The sequence below is a fragment of the Dysidea avara genome, chromosome 3 (genome assembly GCF_963678975.1).
Source record: "Dysidea avara chromosome 3, odDysAvar1.4, whole genome shotgun sequence".
NCBI classification, from domain to species: domain Eukaryota; kingdom Metazoa; phylum Porifera; class Demospongiae; order Dictyoceratida; family Dysideidae; genus Dysidea; species Dysidea avara.
The window spans coordinates 36,499,471-36,520,638 of record NC_089274.1 but is presented as its reverse complement, the minus strand read 5'-3'; the positions used below and the strand labels follow the sequence as shown (position 1 = coordinate 36,520,638).

The following is a 21,168-nucleotide window of genomic DNA, read 5'->3' as shown; positions in this document are numbered from 1 at the left end:
GCTTCTCTAGCATTTATAGTGTTCAACAGAAATGAGAATTGATAGGAGATCTAAGCTCTTTGTGAAACATCCTAGTTGACTGAGAAGAAAAAATGTGCAAAGCTTTTCCTGGGTAGCCTACATACCACTAACTGCTTGCCTTCTGAGGCTCATCAGCACTTGATGAGATGTGCACCACTGAAGTCCCCTTGTAATTTGCCATCGCTCTCAGTGGCTCAATATGTGGAATTATCAGGTCCCATTTTAAGCTAAAGTTACCAGTAACCAAAGTAACTTAGTATAGTTAGTAACCTATTGGCCAAAGACTAGTACTAATTTTTTTATGGCTGGTAGCTATTCGGCACTGTTGAGTACATGACTCTTGTCTACATTACTGTTATCTGTAGGACTATATCTACTCTCAGCAGGCTAAACAGACAATCCCTGGTCTGGGGGTGAGACTATGCCAGCACATGCACATAGCTACACACTACAGCATAGTTTATTAATTATCAATCTTCGAAGTAGTGTAATTTTTATAGCTTCCTTGCCATGTGCTTTTTGTACATTAGTATAGTTGCTTGTGTCCGAGGTGTATTGTAACTGTGTGTTTGAACATCCAACTGAAGTCAAACAATGCCTGCATGATTTTATGATACTGGGCTTTGCAGTGTGAGGACACTGATTTTCCTTTCCCCAACCCCCTGGTGTAATTGTGCTTGTCAGGGGCGTAAGGAGGGGGGTTCAGGAACCTCCCTGTAAAATTTACGAAGTGTATATTTAGTCGGTCACCGGTCACGGTACAAATATTTTATTTAGCCGGTCGTTTGTTGTATAAACATTAGGAAGTGTCATCTATAACTCGAGTATCAAGCACACTAGTTGTATGAAGGTAAGTTTTTTGGTGAGTTCGAGACGAGCTAGGGTTGAAGCAAACGTCCCGGTGAAGCTGGGCCAACCCTAGCTTGCCTCGAACTCACTCAAAAACTTACCTTCATACAGACAGTGAAAGTCATCATTATGTTTAACAGGCAAACATCAGGTTAGGGTCGAGTTCAGCTTTGGTTTCTTCTTCACTGGTATAACATTTAAATAGTACAAAAACAAGAGGAGTAGCCAGCAAGCACCAGTGGTAGGGTGTGGGTATTCCAAACCTGGATGTTGTGTGGGTTTGAGCCTCGGTCACATCACACTTTTTTTCTCTGTTTCTTATACCTTTTTGTGTCACGATTTTTTCTAAGTTTTTTTTTTAAATAGCAATAACCAGCTTAATAAAAAATTTAAGAATTCTGAGTTTACAGCAGGACCCTAACACACCATTTAGTGTGGCAGGACAAAATGAGTAATATAGTGTATGGCACTGCACAATAATTGATAAAGCTTGCATTCATCTCTCAGGGAAGGATTTACAGAGGTAACATTAGCCCTTTTCAAAACTTGTTAAAAAGATCAATTTACTCTAATAGAGCACTCAGGTATATAATAGAGCAGTCACATATACTCTAATAGAACATGCATGTAAATATCCATTATGTTAAGGAACTTCATTACTGAAGTTTTTCAGACATTCTAACATAAATACAAAACTGAGCATGACTTTATATACTGCTATAGCTTTGGTGTGTAGTGTTAAAAGATATAGAACCCCAGTAATTTATCACTTGTACTGTGAGTTATGCAAAATGAATCCTGCTATGCATATTTGCACTTATACAGTGGCGTATCTACAGCAGGGCTTTGAAGAGCCTAGGCCCTGTTAAACTTGGCTAGTGCCCTACCAAACTGAAGACTATGAAACCCACAATCACCAGCTTTTCATGGGTCATTGCATTATCTAACAAGTGAAACTTATTCTATACTATATAAATTAAACCCCAGTGCGTGGGAGTATCAAAGCGCCGCGCTGGGTTATAACTACCATACAGCTAGACAGAGCGGCGCTGCTACTGTACGATATATTAGTTATCACCCAGTGATAACTAACTTATCACCCTGTTGCAGAGCCACTCAGTCTCTTTCGTGACATCATAATAACCGCGAATGGCATTGTTTAGCTATTAATGGAACAAAGAGTCAAATAAGGAAATATTGATACAAAACACCAATACAGCACTTAAAACTACATAAATCTTACAAGAAATCTGTTAATCCTTTACACAATAACACTACAAGTTACCAATACGATAGTTTAACAAATGTCAAGAACAATACGTGACAATTTTCGCTCCATCGATCACTCCCAACGGTCACTGGTGAAGAACTAACTTCCTCTAGCTTCATCGTTCTATCTTGGACTATGGTAGCCACTTATTGGTCTTTATTTTTCTCTTGCACACCACGCGACACCACTATACCAATTTCTGACGAAGGCGAATCGTACCTGGAACCGCTGCTTCATAACACCGCCCTTCGCTACAGTTTTGTAGGCAGTATGTAAGGTCTCTCTTGTGGCTACGAAGTAGAATCTCCACACAATTCGGACGAAATCTTGAGCACAGTGACAAGAACTCAAACCGGAACTTAATTTACTATCCGTAAACTTCTGCGCACTCCCGCGCACTGGGATATAAAACAGGACTTTTGCTATTGACACCAATTGGTTGGTGGTTGGTATGTTGGTGGTTGGTTGGTAGGTGCATAGATACTAGACTTATAATAGGGATTGGCAACGCACTACAAAATTATTATTTTCGTAAATTAATGCGCGTTTCGCTGTTTCGCTGGTGAAGTAAAAGATGGTGGAGCCTTTGAGTGACAGGTACTCGAGCAGGTGTGCAGTGCACGTATTCTTCGTGCGTTAAAGCTGAAGCTATGGCTATATGAAGTACATTGGATGGGTAAGTTTCTTATTTGTGTGTTTTAGCGCGCTGTCATTTTGTTGTTTACTGTGGAGTTCAACGCTATTTACCGTTGTGTAGTTTTCTTGAAGTGACACAACGTTCCTAAACGGTGCTAACATTTCCCACCCTTTTATTTTGACCTTGGAAGTGTTAATGGATCAAATTTTCTAACAATAGGGGCGTTGTTTGAGGGAGAATGCTTATTTACAGGGCATTCCAGAGCGATATTTGTACAAGTTTGTGTAGTTTTACTGAGCTTCGTGAACTACTTTCTGAAGAGTTTCCAAGGTTCAGTACAAATGTTAACTTTGGAGAATGTCACTCCATATCTAGTTTATGAATCCTTCCTGTTACTTTCGTGTAGGCAGAGTTTAAAATGAGCAACAGAAAATTTCACATGTATAGTCTTGGCATCAGAACTTTGATGAAAGGAGAGAAATTACAAGAAATTCAAGGTTGGAAGACCACCTAAGAACCAGAGGGAAGAATATTACAGATAATGATCTAGTGTGTGCTCTTTAGCAATGGTCTCAAACTGGGTTTTTGGAATTACGTTGATGCTATTGCTGAAAGTTTTGCTTTAATGTGTGTGTGCCTGGCTGCTATACTATTACCAAAAGCTTTGCTTTAGTGTGTGCGTGTGTGACTTTGTAGTACAAAAGTGTGTTTTTGTGTTTACCTTTTGTGTGTGTGTGCTGCATTACCAACACATAGGTGTGGTAATGAGAAAACAATGGGTGAAATGTTTTTCGAACTTGTTTCAAATAAATTACCCTCTTCATGAATATAATTATGCACATAATAATACGACTTGACTTAATATTGACTTAATATGACGTTTACCAACTACCTCAGTAAACAATCTGATGAAATTGCACATTGCACAAAGGTATCTAATCTCCTTTGGTATTAGTCTTACATGCCAGACATTTTGTTTGGGGACTGCAAGTAAATTACCTGGTCACTGTTCTCCATATTCCATGATCACAGCTGGAGTGTTGACAGGGCTAACTCTACACATTGTATAGTTCACATTATTATGGTTGAATGTGGATTACAGCCTTTTTTTTTTGCTGAACTTTGAAAGTACTGTGGGCTTAGGTTCTTGACTTCCCCAATACAGTTGAATCTGGTTCACTATGTATATGTAAATTTATCTTTAGTGCAAAAAATATGATGACGTAATTTATTGTATTTTGGGAAAATTTGTGCAACAGAAACCAGGAGTCTTTCCTGCTGCCCACATAAAATATCTGGCAGGAGAAATTACTCTGGTGTAATGAATTATTTGTGGTGTGTTTATGTAGTAGTCTTAATTTGATTTATGATTTATTGTAATGCTAGGTAAGCTGTTAGCATCTGAGTGAACAGTTGCAGAACCAACAGACCTGCTGGCAGACTAGTTGGAGTCAGAAGTATAACACAAGACAAGCTGCAACAGGCCCATGCAAGAGTAGAGCAAGAATCAACCTCCTAGTCGGATTTGCAATGTTTACATCATGTAGTTTCATATGACATGTAAATAATAGCCTGGCAAGGTGTTGTTATTTGTAACTTGAGTTGTATGGCACACGAATCAAAGTTGTATAGGGAGTATGAACTGTGCTATGTTTGATCCTGTGTGACAGTACTGCCTCATGGATATGGGATGTCTCTATTGTTGAGATCAAGGATGATGCTTCACTGACTTCAAATTCAGTTTATGGTCTGGTGTACATAATAGGTCTTACTCCTACTAGAGTTCAGGAGCTGTAAAAGGAGGGGCACACCCAGTCTGCTACAGTATCTCATTTGAACTTGAGTGGTCTAAACTGATGGAGTGTAATCATCAATGCTGACTTCAAAGGTTCAGATACACTCTAATAAAGCAGTCAATAACTCTAATAGAACAGTCAGTGCTTGAAGTGTGAATAATTTGTGGTTCTGTACAGGTAAGCCAGAGATATGTGAAAATGTCCTATAGTTAAATTCATGCTTTAGCAGATTAGCTACAACTTCTCGGCATACAGTTTTGTCCAGATACAATGTGGGTGAGGGAAAATTGTTCCGCCATTAGAAAGACGGCAAGAGAAAGTTATTAATCTCAGCTGCTTAACTCTCATCTCTTAGTCTAGTCTTCTCACTGTCGCAATGCGAGAGATAAAGACGAAGCACCTTCGCTGCACTGCATAAAGACGTAAGGCAGTGCAGTGAAGGTGCCTGTAGCTACCGGTTGCGTCTAGTGTTTTTATGTAACTATTATTATTATTATTAAGTTTAATATGCAAACCTCCATTAAGGAGTATGACGCATATATCTTACAAAATTATTCAAGAGTTTCTGATCAAGTTCATCACAATACTTGCTTGAGACACTGCATCGCTAAAATCTGTTCTGTAGCTATTTTGATCTTGATATTATATGGCTTGATATGATGGAGTTGGTCTAAATTAGGAAGCTTCTCTTAGAACTATTTTACCATTCTTAATCCGATACAATTTATCCTGCTTGTTGAGCTCACTTAGCCTGGCACGTAGTTGTTTGTTCCGTATTTGCTCTTGTGGGGTTAAGTCAGGTGTTATAAATACTTTAGTGACATGAGTCGGGTGCTCCTTCTTACGCAAGTTCAACCTGTTGTGGAGAATTTTAAACTTTTCCTCTCTTGTTGACAAAGTAACTTTCGTGAGTCTGGGCCTTCCAGTCTGTTTACCAATCCGTGTTACATTACTGATGTGAGCATTAACTCCAATGTATTTATTAAACAAGGATGTGACATTCTGAGTATCTTCATTCTTCCGAATACTGGCTTCCGCTGATGTGGATTCTGGAAGGTTGTGCACAATCAAATTCAGTTTCCGTTTCTCCCGTTCCTTTTCTTCAGATATGATTGCTGCAGTCATTGATGCTATTGATTCAACAGTTACCTCCTTGCTATGGATCACTTGTTCAGATGGCTCAGTGACACACATACATACTGTAACTTTTTGTTCACAACTAGTAATTGTAGCATACGTACACTTATTGATTGTAACATACACTTCACTATTGTTGATTTTACATCCTAGGCACACCAGCTGTGCTGTATGCCTAGTAATTAATAATAAAGAATAAAGGCAGGTTTCACTTCCGTACTGAAATTCCATCACGCATGCTAGCTAGAATCCCTAATGGAGCTACGTAGACTAAAAATCTTCACATGAAACATTCTCAGTAGAATAGCGGTACTATGATAGCGGTTAGCTCGCCGGCGGTTAGCTGGTAGTGACTTGAAAATTCCTAACAGTATTACGGGAAAGCGAAACGCGGATTATTTCCGTTTACGCCTCCGTTGCCAATCCCTATTATAAGTCTAGTATCTATGGTAGGTGGCGGTAACCGCAAAATTATTAATCGATACACGGATTTATAAAATTCATAAAACACAGAATAAAGAGCACACAAAGTTATATGCTGTACATGTTATAGCAGGACCATTACACTGTTGCCATAAGAAATTTCACACCGCTAAAACACGTGGAAATGTGGATACAGAGCAATTCAGGAACCCCTTTTATAATCATCTTCACGTCAATTTACTCGCAGCCTTATACCACGACGGATCAAACGATGGGTTATTCAGGTTTTCCCAGGCAATGCCTAGGGCGTAATGAGCTTACCATAGTAATAGCGTAAGCAGACATCCTTCTTTTTATATAGTTTCCTTGTGGCAAACGTCCATGACTATGAAAATTGGACGGTAGTGCCAGGATTACGTACACGGAAAATTTTTTTGGGGTATTACGCCCTTCGCCCACCTTTGTTGCACAACTGCATCTTGTTATACAAGGATTTAAAGCTAGTATACTAGAAAAAATTGACGTAGAAAAGCTGTCTTCACCATTAGGATACCATACTAAAACCACAAATTACCCTTGCCGCCAAAATTTCGCGCAAAGGATACGAATCCCCTTAAACTAAGTTTCTATACTACTCTACTTACTTTTGTGAATGTCTTCTTTACTACTACATATTAAACAACGATGAATTTCTTCTTACAACAAAGCCACGCACTTTAACACGCAATGTAGCCATATTATTATTACGTAAGTGTAATCGCGTGATCTAATAAAGCAAATTCTTGTGGTAATATTATGGCTTCACTTCATAAGGCTTCCCATTAGATGGGTTCCAGTATACCGCCACCTTAAGGGCCACCAATACGCTATTGACACCAATCGAGTCACGTGACCTGATCAGATGGTATCGATATTGTGTCTGCTTCGTGGCACGATGTGATGCGGAAAGTTTACAGAGATATTGAACACAACGCCCTTGGCCATGGTATTACTAGCGTAGAGGATTCGAAATTGAGGAGGCTGCTATTCCGAGTCATCGGTCAAGTGCGGCCGCCCCTTCGCTGGAGATGGAAAACAATCCATTTCAAAGAACGGAACGATGAAGATAGTAGTTTATTAGATTGTATGAAGCATATAAATTACGAAGTGTATATTTAGCCGGTACCGGTTTGCAAACACTAACGGCTATTGTGCCGGCACTAGTAGGTTGCCCCGAGCATTCAACTTTAGGGCACGCGTCTAGTAGGTTGCCCCGAGCATTCAACTTTAGGGGATGCGAAAAGTAGTTCCTTAGCGTTAGGGGTAGGCCAGAGGAGGTCGGAAGCGTGCACGTGAGCCCAATGGCTTTGTATTGAAAAGCGTACTGGACGTTTTTTGGTACTGAAATACCTCCCGATTGATGAAATATGACGAGTACATGGCATTGGCACATTAAGCCCCACTGAATAGGGTTAGTTTTTTAAAACTTGGGCTACGTATAAATCACGCGAGATCTCGCGCCATGCCACGGATGCTGTAAATGTCTTTGTTGACGAGCTAGAAAGATGAAGAGAGGAGTCCCACTCGAGAAAACAGTATAAATAGACCCCCAAGAAGTCATCCTATGCAGCCTACTTCACTAATACACTAGTGGCGTGCGCCCTAGTCAAGATCACACAAGACTAGAAAGATGAAGAAAGCCTCCAGACGAACGATAACGACAACTGTCCACCACAAAGAAGGTTAGAAATGATAGTCTAATGGCCAACATTCGATGTTGCTGCCCTTCTTCATGCTGTACAATCTCAAAAATGCAATTAACACGAATAATTTTTCATAGCGCTTATTACACTTCCGACCTCCTCTGGGGGTAGGCTAGGGTTCAGCTTTGGTTTCTTCTTCACATAGAAGTCACTTCAGTCGGATGTTTATAACGTAGAAACTAAATAATATGACTAGCTGCAGCACCGGTGGTATAATCGTTACAAACATTGCTTATGAGTACGGATGCCCGGGTTCGAACCCCCGCTTAGACAACTTTTTTTTTTCGCTTTCTTAGGTTTTTTGTACAAGTTTTTTTTAATGCACGTAACATTCTAAGTATTATACCCTCCACTGCCGGCAAAACAGTGTAACCGGTACCGGCTCCATATAACCTGCCTATAAATTAATGTATTGTTCTAAATAATGCACATGGAGTATTAAATTAGAGATTTTCCTCCAAACAAGTTTCTGTGATCTTCCATGTTATCCACTCTCTTATCTGATGTGTGTTTCCCTGTGTGAATATATTGTAACTAATGAATGATACATGTATCCTAAATATACTATTAATTTAAAGGGAAATTCTGAGGTTGAGTAAAGATAGTTTTTTAATGCACCTATCAATGTTAAGCCCCACTACCCCCCTCCCGGGCTTACTAAGGGATTAGTGGGGGGATTTTCGCCGATTTGATCAGAGATTTTGCCCCACTAGTGGGGCATTTGACCGTTCGAAATTTTAGGCGTTTGCTTTAGCTTGCGAGCTATGAAAATTAATCTGTTTCCTAAAGTTTATTCCAGCGATACTACTTGGAGATTTGACCACTAGTTGTTCCCCAGTGGGTGGAGAATTTGATTTTTCAAAAAGTCAAATCCCCACCATTTCCCCCACTACGCCCGGGAGGGGGGAGGTGGGGGATAACATTGATAGGTGCATAATATCACTGCAAATATCTAAGACTGTATGGCACATACTCAGTGTTTGAAATGAATTTATTTGAGCATGTCTGAATGAATACTTGTACAAGCTTGTGCTTGGAAATATTTTTTCCTTGGAACACTATCAAGTTTGATCATACAGTACAGATTAGATGCAAATTAGCATTTACTTGCGAGGAATTTACTCACACTCTAGAGTGGTTTACTTGCACTCGTGAGTACCTACAGGACCACTGGAGGCTCGAGTAAAACATTTGAGCTCACTGATAAACTCATCGAACATTAAATGTACGTACTAGCTACGTATATGTACCTGGCCTGGTTGTGAAGCTACAGTAGACTATTCAGAGCTATTCATGATTCGAGCCTCAAGGACTATTCAGTACTTTTAATATTTTGGCCAATATTTTCATGGCTGATGCGCTTGATTCTGAATATTGACTTGGAAAATGGAATGAATCGAGGGATCAGTCGTTAATCTGAGTAGGTACACAAATACTGTAGCCACGTAAATTTGAGTGTTCTCAGTCTGGAAAGTATGAACGGAGCATATATTACTGGAACTCAAGAGTAAGCTCTCAGAACTCCATAGAAAGTTTTAATGCTTGCACCTAGTTTACTCGCACCTGCAGGTAGACTACTCATACTCTCGGGTAGGTTACTCACACTTGGGAGTAAACTACAGTGGAACCTCTCTAAGAAGGACACCATTGGGGAATTATTTTTTGTCCCTTGTAAAGAGGTGTCCTTTGTTAAGGGGTGTATAAAGTACTGCTTTCATTAATTTGGGACCTTCACAGATGTCCTTTATAAATAGGTTGTCCTCAGTTCAGGGGTGTCCTTTTAGAGGGGTTCCACTGTACTAGCACCCGAGAGTTATATGCTTGCTAGCATTAAGTTGCATCTAAGCTGTACCGTGCATTTCTCTGGTGAAAGTGTTTAATCAATAGTGAGCACATCATAGCAGACAAGCATTAATTTTAGTCAGAAAATGTCACACGTCTAACCACTATTTCAAACACTGCATATTAAGTAATGAAAACTACAGTACCTGTGAAAATTGGTATGATCGCTCTCCCATCATTTCATGTAATGCATACTAGTAAATAAATTGATATCACACATGTCTGGTTGTACATACTGTATTACTTACAAAACAAACAAAGACACCGCAATCACTGCTATTTGACTGTAGTGGCATATTTGAGATCTAAATTAGGTATAATTATACGTTTAGTTTACTATAATTCTAATTATGCACACCACTGATGCTGCATTAATATCTCTCCAGGTTGTCGCTGTCTTCGAAACCAACCATTCCTTAAAGACACTGATGCAACTGACATACACATTTGCAGTTGAGACAAATAGCCACAGTTCTTTCTTTGTGGTCTGTAACACCTGGAAACATGGCTGTTATGTATAACAGTCAATCAGAAGATATTTTACCACAAGTATCCAGTGTGACTCGTTGATGTTGACAGGAATTACCCACAGCTCATAGTCACAAATGTTGACCTTAATCAAGTGACATTACAAATTAAGATATAATTAAAAGTTTACTTATTACTTACATCTCGATACCATCTTTTGCTAAATTCATATTACGGCACATACTGTTGTATAGAAAAGTGGATGCAACAAATGTATTCAGTCCCTTCTGTAATGTTATTTTGTTAATGTACAGTGCTAAAAGTTAATTTCATACCATTTGTAGGCAGCGTTTTGCAGCAACCTTTAGAAACGTAGTGATTCCCTAGCGTATAACAAGATTGTACATTATGTATTGTTTACCAATAAGTACCTTATCTGTTAGCCAGTTGCCAGGGAACAAAGCATATACATCGATGTCCATCATATCAGATGATCCCATTTTCCCAAATATACCTTGACTTGCTTCCTGCCAAATATCAAGTACCTGTATGTGTGCACATTAAATACAGTAAGTCATGATTGACATAGAAACAACATACCACTTTGCTAACTTCTGGCTTAAGTGTCCACCATTCAGGTTTACAAAGGTCAACCCAAGTTTGGCTGGTACCTGAATTGTAGCTACATTTATGTTGCTCTGTGTAGAAAAGAAATTATACTTATATATATACAATGCATATATATCCATTGCTTAGCTTACTAACCTGTAACAACACATCGCCTATTTACACAGCACTGCTTCTTCTTTCCTGGGCCACCATACTTGACCATATCCTGGCATGCTGAGCACTTCTGACAATCCACGGATGTGCATCCAATACACTCTCCACATCGACGGGATCTCTTTCTTTGTGTATTATTACCTTTAAAAAGTTTTAAACATACATTATTTTGCTTTACACTAAATCACTTACTTGTTTTGCCAACTTGCACACTTGGCTGAATATTCTCTTTACACCTGTCTTCACTGTGTTGTCTTTTCTTTGATTTTGATGGCCACAGTTTGGAAGAGTATTTTGGACGACCTCGAGCTTTTATACTAGGCTTCAGGTGTATTGAACTTTTTTAATGGATGTGACTGCTAAGTTTTTCAGTTGTGTTTGCTGATCAGCTCCATTACCGTCAATAATCTCCTCGATACTGCTGTGTAGAATGGTATTTTGTTGCATGGTAGCCCTCTTGGCTGGTTTCATAATCTGTTTTTCAAGCTGTGCAGTATCATCATGCCTTGTGGTATCACTCTGTTGCGTGACATCACCATGCCTTGTGGTATCACTGTGCTGTGTGACCTCACCATGCCTTGTAGTATCACTGTGCTGTGTGACATCACCGTGCCCTGTGGTATCACCGTACTGTGTGACATCACCGTGCCTTGTGGTATCACTGTGCTGTGTGACATCACCGTGCCTTGTGGTATCACCGTGCTGTGTGACATCACCATGCCTTGTGGTATCACCATGCTGTGTGACATCACAATGCCTTGTAGTATCACCATGCCCTGTGGTATCACCGTGCTGTGTGACATCACCGTGCCTTGTGGTATCACCGTGCTGTGTGACATCACCATGCCTTGTGGTATCACCATGCTGTGTGACATCACAATGCCTTGTAGTATCACCATGCCCTGTGGTATCTACGGTGGCCCGTTCCGGTATATTTCCCGGAAATTTCCTTCATTTCTGGGAAATTTCCGAGAAATTTCTTCACTTTTTCTCATTTCTCAACAGTTTCTCTAAAGTTTCTCACCTTTTTCTCAATTTTTTCTCTATTCTTGAAACTTTCCCTAAAATTTCTTTAGTACTTCTCGATCTTTTCTCGTTTCTCAAAAATTTCCATAGAATTTCTTTGAGAAATAAGACATCGTGTGCACGTGATCAGTACTTCTCTAAAATTTCCATAGAATTTCTTCGTGGCATACGACGTCATAATGCGTAATTAAGAGTTCTTACTGTACAACTTAAAAGTGCGCGTGGATATGGCGGGAAAAGATGAAGTTTCTTTTTTGTTCAAGTGCGTTAAGGAAGGCAAGATTACGGGAGACGAAGCCATCAATATCATTGGCAAGGGCAGATCATCAGCCACCACAGGAGCTATTATGAGATATGGACCCAATCATAGTATCCAACCCCCTACACCAATTGCAAGTAAGCCAGCAACCGTTATCTTGTTACACATACTGAACGTAGTTCGAGCACGTGCATATTGACTTTGTCAAAACAAAATGCTCTATATGTAGTGCTCATGAGCAATGGTGTTTTAAAAGCAGGATCTTCTGCCTTGAGCTCTTATCAGAAAATATCTTTTTTGTTCATAACATTTTTATTGTAGCCAACTTGTATTTTTCCTTTTAATGCCTGCTTTAATTTGTATAATATGTAGCTAGTCGCATGAAAGTCTCCTGTCCAGACCGTATTGCCTTAACTTCTTGACATTATCAATTAGAGATTATAAGTACCTCCTCAGAAAAAGTTTTGTCGTCTGCCCACACCTTTTTGTTCAGCAACTTTTTGCATACAATTTGTTGTTACCACCAAGGCATTAACCATATAATCTTACCACCAAGGCCTTAACCTTAATTTGCATGCAACAATTTTGAACAAGAATGGTATGGATGATTCACCAGACCCCTTCCTAGAAATGGGGGATTTTAAACTTCTAATTGACGAGTGGTGCTTACGAGGAACGTGACTAGCTAGTGTTTTATAGGCATCACCAGCAACATGGCACTTTCATTTTACTAGGTAGCAGTAAAAGAGCTGAGATTATTGAAAAATATAAGCAACTCCAACGAGGAGAACGATCAAATAGCTCTAAGAAGACAAGATGTGCTGCTAGTGTTCAAAAGAGAAACCCAGTTTTAATTAAGGTCAGTGTATAACTAACTATTCTAATAAGCATCAGTGGTGTATCCAGGGGGTTTGAGAGGGTTCATGGAGCACCCTTTTTGAAAAATCAGCAATGAAGCACAATCAAAATTCTCTAATAGAGCATTCACTAAAATCTAGTGATGTGCGATATAGCTTATTGTTTACATTGTATATTGTGATTATTGCAAGCAAAATTATCACGATTATGATAATTATCACGACAATTAACACGTAACATTAGATGCCAGTCTACAGGTGAGAACTTATACAAACAACAAGTTTCTGAGTGCAGTTGTAACTAGTGATGAAAATTTCTATCAGAGAAAGTTTCTTGTTTATTGCAATTACTATGTATTTAGTTGAAATTTTTATATCACAATATAGCTTTGTCACAATATGATTATCATGAGATACACGGTATACGATAGATTGTACCATCACTACAATAATGCAACCGTCCAGGATGTAATCAAATGGCGGTTGCCAAATTGGTCTTACTGTATGTTGAACTTGAGAAAAACTGAAATTCACTCAAAATTTCTGCCGCTTTTGGTCTGAGCCTTCAAAAGTGTGGGTTGCAATAGTGAAACCCTGAAAGTATGGATCCACCCCTTGAGGCATTAGCCACATGTGTGCAAATGACTCAATAAGTTTGTTCGATTATGTTAGATTACACTTGGTAGAATGAGGTTCGATGATGTAAAGCAACGTGGTGTACACTGCAAGGAACTTGGACCTAATGTTAGGGTTTCTATGGCACCCAGAGCAACGTATGATGAATTGGTTGAGGAAGGAATAAAATACTTCTTCAGTTACAAGGAAAACGCAGCAGGTGTGGCAAGTCGTGAATACTTTTTGGCAGATGGGCAAGGAAGCAAGTTGCCCAACACCTTGCAAGGCCGCCCATGGGTTTTGGCAGATTATCTACACATGCATGGCATGTTTCCATCAAAGACTAGGATATTCTGTGTACAAGTAAGCAGTCTTGTGTATATGCTGAATATGGGATATTTAATCATGTGTATTGGAAATCTATATAGCAAGAGATCATCGGTATTCCCAGTGAGCCAGATAATGTTCATACTCCAATACCAGAGCCAGGTACTTCTCATGTTGTTGCCACAATACCATCTGACTCAAATGATGAGGTGGCTTTGAGAGATGTACAACGCAGCAGTGAAAAGAAAATAGGTAAATATATCACAGCTTTGTAACACAATTTCAATCTCTACGCATGTACGAAGATGAACACTTAATTCCATTTTCATCATTTACACTGGGACGTAAACTTGGGAAGGGGGGTTATGGATTGGTGTTCCTGTCCGAACTAAATGGAACGTTTGTTGCTGCAAAGCAAATTCCATTGACATCAGATGAGGTCGACATGAGTGAGATTAATGTTTTAAGGTGATAAAATAGTTATATAGCTATATGATTTCCATACGTGCTTTTATAACATTTGTTTACACTGAACAGCTCACTGCGCCACCCTAACATTGTTGTGTTCATGGGGTACTCCAGAGATGAACATCACATATACATCTTGACTAATTATGTACATGGTGGAGATTTATTCAACCTCCTTTTCAAAGAGGTACATTTATTGACTTGACTGAAATCTTTACATGTGTAATTATCGTCACAGAAAATACCACTCTCAGCAAGTGACCAACTGTCGATAACCGATCAAGTGGCACAGGCACTTGCTTATATGCATGGACGAAAGCCTCCTTTTATTCATCGAGATGTAAAGCCAATGAACATATTGGTAAGTACATATGTAGATTGATGTAATATAGGCAAGCATTGTCTGTGTACTTGTCAAGTTCTTCGGTGCCTTAATAGTACTACTAGAGAAAGATTGGGTATAAATGTTATGGGATGTCACTGATATGGTACCTTAAAAGCTTTGTACATTGTGCAAATGAACTTCACAAGTACTTTTGTATTACTTTGGACTTTCTGCTGCACATAAAACAATATACCATATTTACTTGGTTAAACGCCGCACCTTTAATAGTTGCCGCACTGAAGGGGGGCCCACAATCGATTGTGAAAATAAGGGCTTAAACATCGTTCACGTGTATTGAACGGTGGTTAAGCTTGAATAGTCGCCACATTGATTTTTGAGACTATAAGGTAATAGTAGCCGCAGCGTTTAACCAAGTAAATATTGTACTTTTAAACTTATTTATGAATAAAATAATTTTATGGTTTTTTAGAAATTATAATTATTGTTCACAGGTTGAAAAGGGAACTTTCCATGTATACTTAACAGACATGGGATTAGCCAGACTCAAGACAACAGCTTGTACAATGACAAATGTTGGAAAAGCTGAAGGCACACCTTATTCTTCACCAGAATGCTTTTTTGGAAACACATGCCTTGCGTCTGATGTTTGGAGCTTTGGTTTAGTCTTATCTGAAGTGTTCGGGAGAAAGCATGCGTGGGGAAAACTAATGACCCATGCTGAGATGGCACAACTTATTGTGGCTAAAACTCTACCTTCCGTACAACACCTCAACCCAACCATCAGAAGGGTGTGTGAAGGTTGTTTGCAGTATGATGAGAAAAAGAGAATCAATATGATGACTGTGATACAACAACTAAGGGAATAAATATTTAACAACTCAAGACACTTTTTAGATGTTTGTACAATACTATAGCTTCATCGGCATTTGTAGGCTTTGAAATATTATCTTCACTCATTACATGTTCAGCTAAATCAGTGAACTCCTTTGGTACAGAGCAGGGCTTAGTGACACTCCATTCACGTGCAGATTCTACATCATCACTACTCACGGTGTGTCTATATGATCGTGTCCCTAATAATTGCATAACATTTTATTCAAATTTAAGTTTATCATACCTTCATCTTCAGGAAGAAAATACAGCTTATCTGGTATACCACCAGGATTATAATTACTTGGTCGTATTCTATGAATGTTCCATTCATGTGCCACGTAATCCAATTCAGCTTGTATCAAGTCCATAAAACAGTATCGAAGGCAGTCACTACAGACAAAATCCATTGTTTAATTGGTGAGAAGTATGTGTATTTTGACAAATTCTATAGCTGTGTTAGCCAAACTATAATCCAGCCAATATACATTGTCTCAACACTCTTTTACTTACATATGATATTCACTGCTGTCATCCAGTTCACCAGTTTCTCTCAAAGCCTGTAATCATAGCAATTTTGCACTTATCACATGTGAAACACTAATTTCACACACCTTAAAATAATCCATCCACCATTGTGCAGCATTCTTGCGGAGCTGTCCCCACCAAGCCTCAATACGCTAGTTTGTGCACGATTAAAACAAACAAATAATAAAATACAAGGTAAACAAACTTGATTGGAAGTAGATCGGCCATACATGAAGCTTTTCTCCTTTGCAAAGGGATCGTCATGTTGATCTCGCAAAAATGGCTGCAAAAATGCTATACAGTGGATCCTCACTAATCCGAACAATTCTGTTCTCAAGTTGACAAAAGTCTGTTCAGATTAGTGAATTTGTTTGGATTAGTGAACCCATTGATTATATACAGAACCTAATTCAATTACTCTAATAGAACATACATTTGTTTGCAAATACTCTAATAAAACAGTCATTTGTACTGTTCGGACTATCGAGCGTTTGGATTACTGGAGTTCGGATTAGTGAGGATCCACTGTATTTGTATTCTCAGTTCCTCTGTCCGTTCTTAAAATTGTAGGGCACCCTACAGTAATAAACACATCAGTTTTAATTTATATGTTTAGCTATCATATGCCTTAAAACATACCACATTCAATTGATTAATTAAACACTGCAGCTGTAATTAGCCTATAATATAGTATAAAAAACTAATGAGGATATTCAAGGGTAGCCGGTGCTATCAGTACAAAGCAGCTCATAGACCTCAGTGCATCAAAAAAAGAGTACGTACTTATTACAATAGCTGCAATGTGTTTCACCACAATGTACACTAAAAATGGAAACAATAGACAAAAGGTATGGCATACAGAAACACATTATAGAATAACTATTGTTTGTTCCCTTCTCTATTACTGTAGGATTACCTTTCTAACACTACAGATACATAATTATTGTCACCGTGAGGCATGTTCACTGACACAGTATAGCTACAGCCACTATATTCAAATGTAAGCCTTTTTGTATCAAATCTAAAAATGTACGTTATTATAGTACATTTGGATATTATGTCTTGGCCTTATATGTTTACATATACTGTATATCCGAGGATCAAAATGCCATCCTGCAGGAGCTGAGAATTAGGAAGGATGAGGGTGGGCAACTGCACCCTCTGCCATTTTTGAGGGCAGCACCTATTCACTTATTCCAATGCCCAAAAGGCAACTATCTTATGGTACTATATACTCAAACGCAATGTCGTTATATGGATTGCAAGTTGATGTTTTCACAAAATTTTCATCCTTAGAACACATCAGTAGATAATTAAAGTAAAGCAATCCTAAAATATTAAAGTGTAAAAATGCTTAAGTCATTCAGCAAAAAAGTTGAACAAGTAATATCAAGAGTTAGAGGATTAATGCTTGGTTGTATGTATACTATATTTATCTCATGTTTTCAACTAACCTGCTAATTTTTCTACACAATTTAAATAGTACCCTGCAATAATGTATGGATCATTATTTGAGGGGGATACATGAAGCCAAAGGATTCTACGTGAGTAGCTGTTAAAAGGTTAGATAAGGATTATGCGCTTGTTTTTAATATTGCTTACCCGTCAATGCAGCCATGTATGGCAAAACCATACGGCTTTAATTTATCATATCCGTCACAATGCCATATATAGTCTGGCCCCTACAGTTCACCAGAAAAGTGGACGCAAAGTACAATAAAGCATTATCTGGTGAAATGAATACACCTTGCTGTGATATATCCTTCTCTTCAGTTTTTTTCCTTTCCTAGCTGCAGCGCCTTCTGGGTTATCCAAAGCTGACAACATCATCACAACATTTCTGTAGCAAAATGTTGCTTACCGACTAAATAAAGGACCAACTGACTCACCTTCCAACACGCAAACTATGTTTCTCTTTCAGCCTCTTGTGCAATATGCGGTAACCAATGCAGTTCCCTGACACCTCTCTTTCTTTCTATGAATACAGTATTGCAGTAATGATAGTCACATTTATTTTGAAAGACCGTAGAATGAATGTAAACAATTGTCCCAATGTTGGATCCATGTAGCATGGAATTTGGAACCGGCAATTGCTTCTCACCCTTCTTTAAGCTACACAAAGCCTGCAACATACAATGAAAGCATCCTCTCACAACTCATAATAGGATAGGCAGAAATTCATAAACAACAGAAATTCTTTAATAGAATAGCTCTCATAGCTATGCAGCAGGTTGTATTGTAGTACTATGATACCGACTCTTCAACACTGACAATTTTATAATTCTTGACCTGTGAATAAGATACTTTTCCAGTACAAGATGTGTGGAGAACATTTTACCAGTGTCCTCGCACCGTTGTTACAGATCTGCCAGCCTACAGCAAGTGCTTGTGTGTTACCTCTTGAATACTATTTGCTTTATAGGCTACAATATACCATTCAGTGTAATTTCTGACTACCACAGATACAGGCTGGGGTAGGGGGGAATTGATTGCTATTAACTGAGGCAAAGATGTGGGTCCCTTGAACGTTTGGATACTAAGATACTGCATGTATTCATGTAAGGGGCCACTCACGCATATCGACTCGCAACTTGGAATTCATAGATCAACACCACAAGATTGCACATCCCTTCCTGTGACTGTCCCACTAGCTATTTTCCTGTGCTTTACTTGAATGCCTATACTTCTCCTATAAGTAAGGAGCTGAAAATTACAGATTCCCTGCACCATCCGCAATCTCAGCCCACATCTGTGGACCATGGTAGTTGGGGATTTAATAGGTGCAAAAAAGTATATCTCCCACTAGGGACCTACAGATAGGCTATAGACTAAACAGCTGTGGAGAAGGGAGTATGCGAATGAACTACTTTCATAGATATACAACTTACTTTAATAGCCGCTTCGACTTCTTCAAAGGAAGTTTGACCGTTTTTGTCTCTTCTTCGCAAGCCCATCCTCTTCAGTCGCTTCCTCAGTTGATCTATTGTTAAGTTTATACCGTGCCGTAAGTGTAAAAACTTGCAAATGTCCTCATATGTATAATCGTCTTTGAAATAACGTAATATTAAATCTTCCTCACCCACTGTATACAAAGCAGGAATGGCCATGATAGTGCCGTGCTTGACACCATCCCATAATAACAAATATCACGTGCACATGACGTCTAATGACGTCGTATTTCAAAAAGAAATTCTATGGAAATTTTTGAGAAACGAGAAAAGATCGAGAAGTACTAAAGAAATTTAGGGAAAGTTTCAAGAATAGAGAAAAAATTGAGAAGAAGGTGAGAAACTTTAGAAAAAGTGAAGAAATTTCTCGGAAATTTCCCAGAAATGAAAGAAATTTCTGGGAAATTTCCCAGAAGTAGACCGGAATGGGCCACCGTAGACATCACTGTGCCTTGTAGTATCATCGTGCTGTGTGACATCATCGTGGCTTGTGATATCACCGTGTTGTGTGACATCACTGTGCTGTGTGAAATCAACATACCATGTGGTATCACTGTACTGTGTGGTTTCATCATCAATATCACACTCGACTTCATATTCTATGGTTTCCCATGAACACTCCTTAACAGCTTCATCACTGGCAACCTGCCCATCTAGTGTTGATTCCTCATGATCGCTTGTGCATTTTTCACATTCATCATCACAGCTTACAACAACACATTTTGAACCTGAGTCCCAGTTCTTTACCAGCGTTTCAACTGTGTTGTACATCTCTCGAAACTGTGGCATACCAACCATGCTAGCCTGAGCTGCAATCTTTTGGCACAAATTCAACATTTTCTTATACTTTTGAGCTTGATTAAGTGTTTTCTGCATGGGTGGTTCTGGCAAAAGATCATACTCAAGTGCACAATTGCTACTACAGGCTGGGTCATCATGATGGGTGCTTTCTGTGACAAAGTCGATTTGATAAGATTTCAGCCAACGCTGATTTATCATAGAGAGATCTACAACAGAAAGACCCTTGTGCAAACGAGTACCAATTATGTGCCTACAAGGAAGCAACATAGTGTTCCAGAATGAGCAAGAACAAACACCAGCTTCTATGCCCACACTGTGAGTGTGGTCTTTATACTTTACTGTTACTGCAGAATCACCTGTGTCTACAAACTCGTAATCAACTTTCTGAGCTACTTCTACCTGATTATGTAGAAGTTTAGTGGCATATCCTGTACAGATCGCAGAAACTTCTTGCATTCCAGCAACATGGTCAAGTTTAGTTGATATGGAAGTAAACTGCTCTACGAAAGCATTGTGGCTACTCTCTTGGTTGATGAAGTTCATAAAGCTGAGTACCCCTTCAAACATCTCAGAAAGTGAGGATGTACGACCAATTAAATCTTTAAGCTTGCTATGGCTACATTCTAAACGGTTATTTGTTGTGTTTCCAAAGTGAACACTAGAATCACGCTGAAAGGAAGCCCACATCTCCAAGCAGCTATTCCAGTTGTCAAAAAAGTATTTCTCAAAACTGGGATTTCCCAGGCGTACAATTTCAGCTAAGTAGTCTTCATAATCATCCATGCTTTCACTATAGACAATATCATGTAAAACTTTCCTTAAGCTGTCCCTTTGTTCTTTGGGAACTTCTGCATCTGACACAGCTTTGTAAAAGCACTTAATCACATGAAACTGGCAAAACAAAATTGTAGCAGTTGGAATTTCATCCTTAAGTACAGCTATCTCAGTGAAATCTTTGTCTATTACAATAACCTTAGTGTTTCCATAGCATGGATTGCTATTCTTAAATGCTTGGACAATGGCTCTCAAATGTTGTGCACTCTCGTCTGTGGTAGCAGCATAAAACACAGTTCTCCCATGACCATTGCCCTCCTCTATCATAAAGGAGTATAGAGGCATACGAGACTTATTCACATTGTAAGTTCCATCAATCAT

At 38.9% G+C, this 21,168-nt stretch overlaps 4 protein-coding genes across 4 annotated transcripts; 1 reads left to right on the top strand and 3 right to left on the bottom strand.

Moving 5' to 3' along the window:
* Nucleotides 1-9,937: 9,937 nt before the first annotated feature.
* LOC136250849 (uncharacterized) lies at nt 9,938-12,113 on the bottom strand. Its single transcript, XM_066043193.1, has 8 exons — nt 11,161-12,113; nt 10,951-11,109; nt 10,786-10,883; nt 10,617-10,730; nt 10,521-10,568; nt 10,387-10,472; nt 10,262-10,330; nt 9,938-10,213 (listed from the first exon to the last, which is right to left on the bottom strand). The coding sequence occupies exons 2-7, from the start codon at nt 11,015-11,017 to the stop codon at nt 10,300-10,302; spliced, it is 444 nt and encodes a 147-aa protein (XP_065899265.1). The 5' UTR covers nt 11,018-11,109; nt 11,161-12,113; the 3' UTR covers nt 9,938-10,213; nt 10,262-10,299.
* Nucleotides 12,045-15,732, top strand: LOC136248478 (uncharacterized). Its single transcript, XM_066040258.1, has 8 exons — nt 12,045-12,390; nt 12,988-13,112; nt 13,783-14,088; nt 14,154-14,304; nt 14,358-14,520; nt 14,590-14,707; nt 14,759-14,881; nt 15,358-15,732. Exons 1-8 carry the CDS (start codon nt 12,222-12,224, stop codon nt 15,730-15,732), a joined length of 1,530 nt encoding a protein of 509 aa, XP_065896330.1. The 5' UTR covers nt 12,045-12,221.
* Nucleotides 15,680-19,409, bottom strand: LOC136250844 (uncharacterized). The gene is made up of 11 exons (XM_066043171.1): nt 19,153-19,409; nt 18,154-18,239; nt 18,011-18,104; nt 17,867-17,946; nt 17,719-17,816; nt 16,791-16,840; nt 16,470-16,547; nt 16,351-16,416; nt 16,250-16,296; nt 15,984-16,129; nt 15,680-15,939 (listed from the first exon to the last, which is right to left on the bottom strand). The coding sequence occupies exons 1-11, from the start codon at nt 19,369-19,371 to the stop codon at nt 15,737-15,739; spliced, it is 1,167 nt and encodes a 388-aa protein (XP_065899243.1). The 5' UTR covers nt 19,372-19,409; the 3' UTR covers nt 15,680-15,736.
* Nucleotides 19,410-19,557: 148 nt separating this feature from the next.
* LOC136248477 (zinc finger SWIM domain-containing protein 1-like) lies at nt 19,558-21,168 on the bottom strand. The gene has a single exon (XM_066040256.1). It carries the CDS (start codon nt 21,166-21,168, stop codon nt 19,558-19,560), a length of 1,611 nt encoding a protein of 536 aa, XP_065896328.1.